General features: G+C 38.6%; 1 protein-coding gene and 1 pseudogene across 3 annotated transcripts in view; one reads left to right on the forward strand and one right to left on the reverse strand.

The window, feature by feature from the left end:
• The window catches only part of SLC4A4 (solute carrier family 4 member 4), a 345,037-nt gene that overhangs the window by 190,928 nt on the left and 140,745 nt on the right, over window positions 1-13,364 (reverse strand). For both annotated transcript variants that reach the window (XM_079775045.1, XM_079775044.1), the window contains one exon: window positions 6,615-6,750. In XM_079775045.1, coding sequence (XP_079631171.1) covers window positions 6,615-6,750 — 136 coding nt within the window. The remainder of the gene's footprint in view (window positions 1-6,614; window positions 6,751-13,364) is intronic.
• Window positions 1,715-2,299, forward strand: LOC307101722 (large ribosomal subunit protein uL6-like; annotated as a pseudogene). Its single transcript has one exon. The product of its transcript is annotated as a large ribosomal subunit protein uL6-like (transcript).

Consider the following 13,364-nt stretch of genomic DNA (forward strand, 5'->3'; position numbering starts at 1 on the left):
ATTCTAATTGTTCAAGGAATTGATTGTTCAAAGAACTTCCAATGTATGCTTTCAGGCATCAACTAAGTTTGCCATTTAAACAGATTATTTGCAGGGAGTTTCATTCTAGAAACTACATATCCTATCTCCATCCTCCTCACGTCTCAAGGACAAATTTGGAAAAAAAAAATACTGAAAACTACTCAACTCAAATAGAACCCATTAAGGAAAAGGCTAAGGCCAAGGTACCAAAGTTCAGCCAATGGATTTGTAAAGGTGCTTCAGAACCATGTAATTACAATGGTAAAAAATAGATGTTCTTCCTGTTAAATGTACTAAAAGCCACCATCTACCCTTCATAATAGCTATGAATAACCATGTATCTGCAAAAAGTTTCTCACTTTTTCTTCGGCCTAGTACTTGACATGTTATAGGAAAATTAATTTTCAGAAGTTGGCTTTTTAAATGCTTGCAATTACCAAACTGTTGTAACCTTGGAAGAGGAGTTTATTAGGTGAAGTTTATTTATTCCAAGGTCTTAGAAGAACAATGATAAAGCACACTGCAGTTTAACACGCTCTGAGTGACTGCCAAACAACAGGACTCAACTCATTTGGTGAAGAAATAGAAAACTCACAGGGAATCGCTGAATTTTGCAATTTTCCAATCATATGATTGAATATAATTAAGAAAAGACAAGACCTCTAACTTAAAAATATGCCAGTTTTACTGTGGAAAATTGACATGACCTTTGCCCTAGATTATAGTCCAACTTCATAAAACTATTAAAATGATAATAAAATTTCTTACTAACTAGTAATTGCCTCATCACATAAAGAAAAAGCCAGTGCTAGTGTGTATCTGGGAATGATATTGTTTTTAAGGAGAATGCTTAATTTCTAGAGCAACTGTGAAAGTTATTGCAAAAGTTCTATGCATGTTGTTATAAAAGTTATGTGTATGTATAAAAGGTATATAGTTATACTTACGAATATTTGTATAAAATTATCTGTATGTTGTAACTACATCGAATTATAAAGTGATTAAATTCCCTTTCCATCAGCCTTTTTCTTACAGAAACAATAAACTTGGTCTCAAATGGAATTTTCCAAAGAGAAGTCAATGTCTATTGGGAAGGGAGCGGTTTCTCTCCACAGCCCCAGGATCAGTGCACGTGGCTCTGTCTGATGGCCAGGCCCTGAAATCAGATTCTCCAGAGGTACATCAGTCAGTCTGCAGGGCAAACTGGAACAAGCGGGTGCTCCTGTGTGTTCTCCCAGCAGAAGGGAAACACCAATACCCTTTCCCTTTGTTGGCTTGTTCATTTGCTGAAACTTTTGATGCCTTTCCTTTTTACCCACTGAGACACTGGGGGAGTGAACTTTAACACAGTTTCTTGTAACATTCACCACTTACAACATTGCCCATTTGAACAGTCACTGAAATAAAAGTGAAAGCCAATAATGATTTCTGCAGAGATATTACTGATTCAAAGAAACAGTTTGGTGATGGGGCCATCACCAAAGCTGGACCACGACTTATTCTTTACCTTTTACTTCATGAGTCCACTAGCTAATACCTAGCTCCTAGAAATTCTTAATGAGAAACATGGGCTTCTTCCCTAATATCAAATATTCCATTATAATTACTGCTACATTACTAAATGTCAGTATTCTAATGACCTAACAGGAGTACTCTTTAAAACACAGTGCTCTCGCTTTTTGACACATCTACTGTGAGGATGAAGACCATTCTCAGCAATCAGACTGTGGACATCCCAGAAAATGTGGACATCACTCTGAAAGGATGCACAGATACTGTGAAGGGCCCCAGAGGCACCCTGCGGAGGGACTTCAATTACATCAATGTAGAGCTCAGTCGCCTTGGAAAGAAAAAGAAGAGTCTCTGGGTTGACAAATGGTGGGGAAATGGAAAGGAACTGGCCACAGCTCACACTATCCGCAGTCATGTACAGAACATGATCAAGGGTGTTACACTGGGCTTCTGTTACAAGATGAGGTCTGTGTAAGCTCACTTCCCTATCAACGTCGTTATTCAGGAGAACGGTTCTCTTGTTGAAATTAGAAATTTCTTGGGCGAAAAATACATTCGCAGAGTTCAGATGAGGTTAGGCATTGCTTATTCAGTATCTCAAGCCCAGAAAGATGAGTTGATTCTTGAAGGAAATGACATTGAACTTGTATCAAATTCAGCTGCTTTGATTCAGCGAGCCACAACAGTTAAAAACAAGGATATCAGAAAAATTTTGGATGGTATCTATGTTTCCAAAAAAGGACCAATTCAGCAGGCTGATGAATAAGATCTAAGTTGTCCAACTATAGAAACACCAAGATGCCGAATGATGTGTCACACTTGTTTGCGATATTATAAAGATGTTTGCAATATTATAAAGATACAATAAAAGCCTTGAATTGGAAAAAACAAACAAACACAGTGCTCTCTGCCTTCCACTGACCATATAGTCTTCTTAGGTCTGATCATTCCACCCTTTGCTCAGTCTTTAACTTGAACTCTGTTGGAAGAGCCAGTAAAAATTTAAAGTTCTAACTTTTAGGAAAGGGAAGAGCTGGGGAAAGATGTGAAAAATGAAGGTGGTAGTACTGGCTATACTTCAAATTTCATATAAATAAAAGCTTCCCTTGTTCATAGTTTTACATGACTACTGTGAATTCCACAACTTAAATGGGGATATTTTTCCTACTACTGAAATCCTCCTCCTTGCTTTTTGAGACACAGAGCTAACTTGAACTTCCTGAAACTACAGTAACTCTGCAGTAGGGTATTCTTGGTGATATCAACTCATTAGTCAAATAAAAAGTATAGAACATTAGAAGGGAGAGTATTAAAATGGGTAGGGAATGTGAACAGTAGAAACTATATTAAGCTGAAGAAGTCTGGTAGCTTAGTTCTCTATGGAATAAAATAATCTGTCAATTGGGGTTTCTCAATTTTATAAGTTAGCCACAAAAATATCCATGCTGCACTTTCATATATAAAGTGAATTCCCTCTAAGCACAACACTTTTATTAGTCTGGTAGACTTGAGAGGTTTTCATGGAAAAAAGAACCCCGATCATGTCTAAAAACTGGACATCATAAATGGCAATCAAATTATTGCAAACATACAGGAAATAAAAATTACTGAAAACCTGAATAATTTCTCGAGGCACAATCACCTCAAAACTTCCCAACAGGGTTTAGGTGGAGCAGTAAACTAAGAATCAAGGTCCTATTTCTCCACTCATTCTCTTAGCACAGATGTCTTGATTGTAGACTGTGTGCCAGGTAGTTGCAGGCACTGGAAGCATAGTGGTGAACAAAATCACCAAAAATTCCTGCCTTCAGGGGGCTTTAATTTTATTAGGAAGAGAAAATAACAATGTATGTAAAATGCTAAATGCTGATAAGTGCTAAAGATGCAAATTACGGAGCATGGGGGATAGAGAGTTGGGGGAATGTTTCCACTTTAGAAAGGGCAGTCACTGAGAAGGTCATATTTGAATAAAGACCTGAAGGAGGTGAGAAAATGAGCCAGACAAAGGGAAGAGCAAATGCAAAATCCCTGACACAGGAGCATGACTGGCCAGTGAGATGCAAGCAGATAGAACAAGAGGAATAGAAGAAGCAGATGAGGTCAGAGAGATCATCGTGGACAATTCATGAGGAAGGTAAGGGCAGGGCAAGTGCAGGGAGGTGGACTAGTTAAGAAGGATTTGCAGTAATCTAGGTGCGAGATAATGGTGGCTTGGACCAGGTTATGGCAGTACTGAATATAAGACATGGTGAGATTCTGAGTATCTTTGAGGATAAATAGATAAGATTTGCCAAGGGATTAAGTAAGGGGTGTAGAGAAAGACAGGAGTCAAGGAAGACTACTGTGTTTCTGGCTTGAGCAGCTACAAAAATGGAGTTGTTCATTGTATTGAGGAACTCTGTAGGAGGAGCTTATCTGAAGTAAATGAATCAGAAGCTTCATTCTGGACATGCTATTTTGAGATGCTCACTAGCCAGCCAACCATTTGTCTGTTTTTTAAAATATATTTTTATTGATTTCAGAGAGGAAGGGAGAGGGAGAGATAAAAACATCAATGGTGAGAGCGAATCACTGATCGGCTGCCTCCGCACACCCCACAGTGGGGATCAAGCCCACAACCCACGCATGGGCCCTGACCAGGAATCGATCCGTGGCCTCCTGGTTCATAGATTGACACTCAACCACTGACCCACGCCGGCTGGGTCAACCATTTGTATTCAATCAAATAAGGCAAGAGGTATGGGCTAGAGAACTAAAAGCAGATGGCATCAGTATACTGATGAATTAGTTTGAAACATCAAACATAGGTCCTCTTCTGGGCTTTCTCAATGATGTGCTGCGTCTATCATTCAGCTATCTATCAATCAGGGATGGATTACCACAGAACTCCAAGAAGGTATATGTAGAACACTTATTTATAAAGCAATCAGTTCTCAACTAATCACACTCAACAAATATTACTGACCTATTATGCAGCAGGTATAGCAAGGAACTGGGAATGCAGTAGTAAAAGACAGATATGGTGATCCCTGCCTTCATATGAATTAGTGTAATGAGAGAGATAAAACCAAAACAATAATATCACATATATGGTTGATTAATTGTTACTAGTAACTGTGGCAAGTCCTATATAGGAGGAGCTGTAGGGCGTTGACTATGTGTAAGTATGTTTCTTCCTGGACAGCTTCCCTCTGATACCTGGCATATTCCCACCACACTTCTCCAGAAGTCCAATCTCCCAGGAACCAAGAGCATCATCAAAATGACACATATGCTTCCAAGGAAATAAAGTCTTTATGGATAATACAGTATTCAATACCATCTTAATCTTTAAGAACCTTAAAGGAAAATACAATGTCCACCTTTCTCAACATTTTATTACTTATAAGTGAACTGTGATCTCTCCACATTTCTGGGACCAGGGGTCATAGAAAATAGTGTAGTCTTCACTTGACTGAAAGAAAAACAGGATGCTATACCTGAAATCTAATCTATAGAAAGTACTCTCACAGAATTTTAAGATAAAAATAAGAATCAAATATGTCTTCTAATACTGACTACACCAGTATACAGCAGGGATGGAATTTTAGAGCTCTAAAGTATGCATGATGTTAAAGAGGATGTAACCCAATAGGACCCTCATTTGATAGAATAGAAAACTCAAACTCAGGAAGACGACATGACTACATGACTCGCCCGAAGTTAAACAGCTAGTTAATACAGAGCCAAGGCTAAACCAAAATCTCCCCAACACTTAATTCAGATTGCACCAGTACAACTCTCATTCTTTTTCTGTTAGGAAGAAGGTAAAGAAGGAATGAAATGGAGATACTAATAAAAGGTTTTGCTTCAAAAGCCTTCTTTTGCAGGATGTTTAATGAACTAAAAGTACACTTATGAAGGACTTTATACTATATCCAGGTTATTGGTACTGAGAATGGGAAGAAGAGACAATGATTGCATCATGAAAAGAGGCCCTAAAAGAGCAAGTAATAAAAATATTTACTTCTGTATTCCCAATACCTGAAATAGTACCTGACCTATACCGGGCATTCAAAAAACACTGGTTCAATTTAATTGGTTTTAATTAAATTACAGACTATAAAAGGCATATCTTAACATAATTCTATTTAAGAAAGTGAAATATACTGACTCTCCATGTAATGATGGCAATGAGAGACCAACAACTCCATTATATCAGTCTTTATCTTATGTAAATGTTATACGTCATCAAAGATTTAGTGTGGAATATATAACTAAATCTATATATAGAAAGAAATAAAAGCTCTGCTCTCATGAAATTAATAAAAACTTGGATATTTATGCAGTGCTTAACAACTTACGAAGAATTTCATTATATACATACACGTGTGTATATATAAAATAATCAGACATATATTGTATATATTTACATATGTTACATATCTTATATAGCATACATGTTATATGGAGTAGGCATTATTATCCACTCTATTGGTAATGAAATCAAAGTTCTGAGAAACTGTTTTGAGCTAACAGGCTACAGAGTTTGAACTAGAACTCAGGTCTCTAAACTCTAAGTTCAGGTGAATCTTCTACTTACTTTCAGTGGATATTTAAAAAGATGACAGGTTTTTCCTTGGAATAATAGCAAGTTTGTTGGTACCAGTTACTGCCTTTGCAACTTCCCTCCTAACAGGGAATGGGTAATAAATCAAACATTATCTCACAAGATATTTTGACATGTGGAGACTGAAGGCACATATCTCTACACTATCATGTTTGGGTACTTGAGTTTATCTTTAAAATATTTCACTAATAAGCAGCATATGGGTGGAGATTTACTATTAATTCCTCTTAAGTGTTAAAATTATAGCAACACGGATCAGTGAAACGATGCTCTAGCAGTACAATAAAGGGTGTCCAGCATCGTGTCAATGTGAAAGAGAAGAGAAAAATTGTTTAATTTCCTAACCCAGCCAACATCATGCTCATCAGTTATTCAAAGTGCTGAGGTTAGAGAAAGGTGCTCATTCACACTCAACTCTCTTGCCCATCCTTGTTCCCCCAGGTCAGTACTGCACACATCCACCGTGCCTCACCTCGCTGTCTCCTTCCATTCCATCTCCTGCCCATCCACGGACAGCAGCTCATCCAGTTCGGTGAAGAGCTGAGGGGGTGCCGGGCTGTCATCCTCCTCGCCCAGGATGAATCGGATTCGCTCTGCGGCAGGAGAGACTGCAGAAGTGAAAATACTGCGGTTAAACACTGGCTGCACCACCCTGAGGAACGTGCAGCTCCGAGCTCTTCCTCCATCCCCAAAGCTGCTGGGCTTCCCTTCCACATCTTCAGTGGACATCTTCCTTGCTTATCCCCAACCTCAAGACAAAAAGAAATCCAAGCCCTTCTCTCTTCCTTTGGTTCTAAACTGTATCTCAGCTCTCCGGAAGGACAGCGCTACAGTTCTGTGTGGTGTGTGACAAAGAACCTTTAGCCCTCAGATGAGCTGAGGTCCAACCTCATGACTTTCTCTCCTTCCCCACTTATGAGCCATCCAAAATGATTAGACAGAAACCAGCTTGATCCAATCACTTTTCTACAACAGTGGGAGGAGACAACGGAGCACCCCTATCCTCAGTTTCGCCCAGGTGCCCGCCTCCCACCTACCTTCCCTCTGTCCGACGCCTAACGCCCATGCCCTTACAGGCTAACTACAAAGTTGATGAAGGAATATTTAACAAGATGGGCCTCTTCTTTACACAATGGTCACCAAAAATATTTAGTCACACTTCAGTGCACTTGGAAAAACAAGCCCAAGTAAAATATTGTACACCTGAGGGGGGAGGGATCTCCAACACACTCAAGCACATAATTGAATGCACTACTCTCTCCTTTTGACCCCATCTCCTGAAAATAACATAATAAAAAATTAACTAGCATCTCCTCCAGGTCATGGGTTATGTTCCCCTTCTTCTCTCTCTCTCTCTTTTTTTTAAAGGATAGCATTTGGAAACTGAAGGCTTTGCTACAAACCTAAGGCCCTCAGATACTCTTTACCAGTATAATCCCAAGATAAAACTAAGAATGGTATGTACATATGAATGTAGTTCAGGTACACCGATATATATGTATGTGTTTGTTGTGTGTGTGTGTGTGTGTGTGTGTGTGTGTGTGTGTGTAAAAATGTATGTACTCAAATAACCTAAAAAAAATCCATATCATCTGAAAACTATTATAAAGAGGACAAGAATAAAATTTCATATCTCAAGATGTATTTACTCAAATAAACCCATAAAAATATTCAACCTAACTAGTATTCAAAACTAATTATTAAAATATGTTTTCCCTATTAAAATGGCAAAAATGAAAAGGAATGATAATGTCTAATATCAGCAATGGTTTAGAAAATTTATGTCACTGACAGGAGCCTAACAGGGAACATCACTATCTGAAGGGAAATTTGGAATGATATGGAAATGTCTTAAAAGTATATGTGTCAAACCTGGCTGGTATGGCTCAGCAGTTGAGCATTGACCTGTGAACGGGGAGGTCATGGTTCCATTCCTGATCAGGGCACATGCCTGGGTTTCAGGCTCAATCCCCAGTAGGGGGCGTGCAGGAGGTGGCTGATCAATGATTCTCTCTCATCATTGATGTTTCTATCTCTCTCTCCCTCTCCCTTTCTCTCTGAAAGCAATAAAAAAAAAAAAATTAAGTATATGAGTCTAGTGAGCCAGCAATTCTATCATTAGAAAGACATTCATTTCAAATAAATAGAAGTTGTTATCTCAAAGACTTGGCTACAGAGGTGATCACCGCAGTTTTATAATTAAGAAAAACAGAAAAAGCCAAAATGTCCAAAAAAGGAGGATTGATTAAATAAATTACAATACAACTATTCAATAAAATGGTATTGCCCAGCCAGTGAGGCTCAGTGGATGAGTGTTGAACTATGAACCAGAAGGTCATGATTCAATTCCTGGTCAGGGCACATGCCCAGATTGCAGGCTCAATCCCCAGTAGGGAGCGTGCAGGAGGCAGCTAATCAATGATTCTCTCTCATCAATAATGTTTCTATCTCTCTCTCCCTCTCCCTTCCTCTCTGAAATCAATAAAAATATATTTAAAAATAAAATAAAATACCATATAGTCATAAAACATGAAGTTAAGGTTATTGGTTTTTTTATGTATATACATTAATATTAAATAAACAAATAAAATTGTCAATTCATAATGTGATTCCACTTTAGTAAAGTGTTATTCCACTTTAGTAAAGAAAAAAATACACATATGTACATAAAATAGCCTGGAATTGAGGGAGTCCTCACTTTGCGTAGTTCCAATGTGTGTGAAATTTCAGTTACCACAGTTTAGTTAAATAATACTAGTCCCCTAACAACACAGTACAAATTTTAGTTAGCCTGGTATACAAACTGTGAGCAATTGCATAAAGTACAAACTTCACTGCTACCTCTTTAGTCCACAATTAATGACTATGTAAATAACACATGTGCATCTTGATCAGTGACCAATCATAGTGCATCTTTCAAAGTCTGTCAGTGATTGGTTACTACACATTTGTTATCCAGTTCATGTACAGACAGCAAACTGTGTGGTTGTGTTGCCTTCTTATCTCCCAGTGATAAATTCATACAACATGGATACTCAAAAGAGAGTTAGCCAACAAAGATGAAAGAACTGCACAGAAATAAAACGTGATGACACGGGAAGTGAAATCTGTAGTCAAATGTAAATGGAGGCATAGAAGATAAGACCTCCCTGGGCATGGGCATGTAGACAAACAGTGCTGCCACTGACCAATTGAGAGACTAGTTACCTAGTGGAGGAACTCAGTGAAGGCATACTGGTCAACATAAATAGGAAAGTGGTTGTAACGGAACGATAACAATGTCCCAGAGGAAGTGGTGCTGGCAAAAAACAAACAAACAAAAAACCACTTCACATTAAAGGAACTCTCAGACATTTCTTGACATGGAAAGCACAGAGGATAACATGTTGGAAGCTGATTCAAATTAGGGAGGAGTATGACAATTTGGGCATAGAAAAGATGCTCATTCCATTTCATTAGTTGTACAATAGCAAGAAAGCAAGCACTATTCAAACTACTTCTCATGAGATTTTACAAAGGAATCACCCTCTTTCATCCTAATGTTTCTAAAAATTAGCATGTACTGAATAAATATGTTTTACTACTTTTTTTAATTCCCCTATGCCTTTATAGCCAAAAGCAAGACAGAGTTTAATGATTTGGCAAATTTTTTAAAAGTCAAAGAACAATAATAGTAACTTTTCTCATTGATTATTAGGATTGTTTTACATACCTTCAGCATGCATAGTCAGTTTTACAGTCCCTGCAAAAGCAAGGATTGCCTGTATATACATCTTTCAAATGTTTATTTTTTTCCTTTTATTTTTCTATTAATTCTGAAGTGTGCACAGTTCATTCATGTATTCATTCAGCAATATTTACTAGTGTTACCTATGTTCTAATAAGCTTTGCTTCAGGCTCTAAAGCAGGAGTCCTCAAACTTTTTAAACAGGGGGCCAGTTCACTGTCCCTCAGACGGATGGAAGGCTGGACTATAGTTTAAAAAAAACTATGAACAAATTCCTATGCACACTGCACATATCTTATTTTGAAGTAAAAAAATAAAACGGCAAAAACACCTGCATGTTAGCCTGCGGGCCGTAGTTTAAGGACGCCTGCTCTAAAGGTTAAGTGAAGAATTTTACAAAAAGATCCCTGTTGTTATCAAGGTTACATGGTAGGAGGGGAAGCAAACATTAATTCATAAATTAATTAAATTAAACAACAAGCAAAAAATATTTATGAAGTGTTTTTGCAAAACATTAAAATAAGGTAACTGAGCCATGGCTGGGTGGCTCAGTTTGGTTAGAACATCGTCCTATACACCAATTCCTGGTCAGGGCACGTACCTAGGTTGGGGCTCCGATCCCTGGTAGGGTAGCGTATGGGATCACTGTTTCTCTCTCTCTCTCCTTTCCTCTCTCTGTAAAAATCAATTTTAAAACATAAGGTAAATGCACATATTAGCACAGGATACAATATGTTTTACTTCTGTAATTAGAAAAAAAGGGCTTTAAAATTTCTTAACATCTCTGGTAAAAACAAATATCTAAAGCTTCAGAACTTTGTGCAAAAACATTTGTAATGCCTTTCCAGTCAACAAAAAGAATGTATGATTATTTTTTAGAGGATCAGGGACAGCATAAAAAAAATAAGGGGAGAGTTAAAAATGATAGGCAGAATTTGGAATCTGGGTCATACTTCTGAGGAGTATAGTGTTCACATTACTAAAAATGTAGTTATTGATCACAGTGGGTCTACAGCTGACTGACAGATTTGATTGATTTTCATCAACACTCAACATCAAAGATCCCAGAGTTAGAACCAGCTTTTAGAAGGGGCACGTCTATGTTTAGAGAATCAACTTTTGTCGATTTCTGGATTTCTGAAAGAGGTGATGTGGGTTTGTCCCAACCTCCAACGGAAGAGTCAATGCTTCTCCTGCTTAAATAACAGACGCTCCTGCACAGACAGCACACATCTCTGCTCTGCTCTGACCCACAGAGCATCACTCTGTAGTGTGCTGTTCTCCCGCTAGGAAAACACAACTCACTGCTCATCAGACAGCAATTCACCTGTGACTTCTGCAAAATGGGCTGGAAGAAGGATGCCACAATACCTCTGGTCTTCCTCACTAGGCACTGTATCTAAGCAGCTTTCCTTTTCTTTCTTTCTTTTTTTTTCTTTTAAATTTTATTAATTAAATTTATTGGGGTAACACTGGCCAATATGAACATACAGGTTTCAGATGTGGGTTTCTATGTTTCAAGATCTGTATATTGCATCGTGCCCACCACCCAAAGTCAAATCTTCTCTTGTCACCATATATTAGGACCCTCTTCTCCCCTGACTCTCTTCCCTCTGGTAACCACCACACTGCTGCTTATGCTCATGAGCTTCAGTTTTATATCCCCCATATGAGTAAAATCATATAGTTGTTAGCTTTTTCTGTCTGACTTGTTTCACCTAGCATAATCGTCTCAAGACCCATCCATGTTGTTACAAATGGCACTGTTTCATCCTTTCTTATGGCTGAGTAGTATCCCATTGTATATATGGACCGCGTTTTCTTTATGCAGTCCTCTATCGCAGGACACTTGGCTGTTTCCACCATGAATAATGCTGCAATGAACATAGGGGTGCCTATATCTTTTCAAGTAAATGACTTCGAGTTGTCATATATCGTTGCGAGTAAATGACTTCAAGTTTTTCGGGTACATACCCAGAAGAGGGATTGCTGGGTCATATGGTAGCTCTATTCATAATTTTTTGAGGAATCGCCAGACTGCTTTCCATAGTGGTTGTACCAGTGTACATTCCCATCAGCAGTGAATGAGGGTTCCCTTTTTCCCACAACCTCTTCAGCACATGTTTCTTGTCTTGTTGATAATGGCCACTCTAACAGGTGTGAGTGGGTATCTGACTGTAGTTTTGATTTGCATTTCCCTAACTGCCAGTGAGGTTGAACGTCTTTTCATATGTCTATTGGCTGTTCATGTATCTTCTTGGGAGAGGTGTATTTTCAGATCCTCTGCCCACTTTTTGATTGGGTGGTTTGCTTGTTTGGTGTTGAGTTTTATGAGTTCTTTATATATTTTGGAAATTAAACCTTTGTTGGAGCTACTGTTTGCAAATATCATCTCCCATCTGGTTGGCTGCCTCTTTGTTTTATTGTCAGTTTCTTTTGCTGTGCAGAAGCTCTTTGTTGATATAGTCCCATTCATTTATTTTTGCCTTTATTTCCCTTGCCTTTGGGGTCAAGTTCATAAAATCTTCTCTACAACCAAGGTCCATAAGTTTGGTACCTATATTTTATTCTATGTAACTTACTGTTTTGGGTCTTATATTTAGGCCTTTGATACATTTTGAATTAGTTTTTGTACATGGGGACAATCGAATCCAGTTTCATTCGTTTGCATGTGGCTAAGCACCTTTCTTAAGCTGTCTTATTTATTAAATACAGCCTTTAAGCAACCAATATAACAATCCCTTTGGAATAAAATTCCAAAATCATGTGTCCTAAAGTAGCTTGCTATTCTAGTAAATTCCTTTCCCTAGTTGCTCTACTGAGCTTCCTAGGAATTAAAAGGAAGCCACAACAATTGTATTGTAAATATCTACCTGTGGGAGGGGCATCCTCTGTGGCCAGCAAAATAGCCTTCCCAATTTCTAACATCTTTTTTGTTGTTGTTAATCCTCACCCAAGGATATTTTTTCCATTGATTTTTAGAGAGAAGGGAGGATTGGGGGCGGCGGGGGGGGGGGGGGGGGAGGGTTGCGGTTTTGAAGAGAAACATTGATGTGAGAGAGAAACATCATTTGGCTGCATCCTGCACATGCCTCAAAAGGGGCCCGGGAATGAACCAGAAACCCACTGGTGCCAGGGCCCACAGTCCAATCACTGAGCTACCCCAGCCAGGGCCCTAGCATCATTCTTAACACAAAGATATGCAGAGCAAGAGTCACCCTAATGAAGTGCATCAAGAATTCATTTGTTCCCATAACTTTTTAATATATTTTTATTGATTTCAGAGAGAGGAAGGGAGAGGGAGAGAGAGATTGAAACATCGATGATGAGAATCACTGATTGGCTGCCTTCTACATGCCCCCTACTGGGCATTGAGCCCGCAACCCGGGCATGTGCCCTTGATCTGAATCGAACCCGGGACCCTTCAGTCCGCAGGCCGACGCTCTATCCATTGAGCCAAACAGGATAGGGCCCCATAACTTTTGGTCAAATGGT

This window comes from Cnephaeus nilssonii (genome assembly GCF_951640355.1).
Source record: "Cnephaeus nilssonii genome assembly, chromosome: 1".
In the NCBI taxonomy this organism is placed as follows: domain Eukaryota; kingdom Metazoa; phylum Chordata; class Mammalia; order Chiroptera; family Vespertilionidae; genus Cnephaeus; species Cnephaeus nilssonii.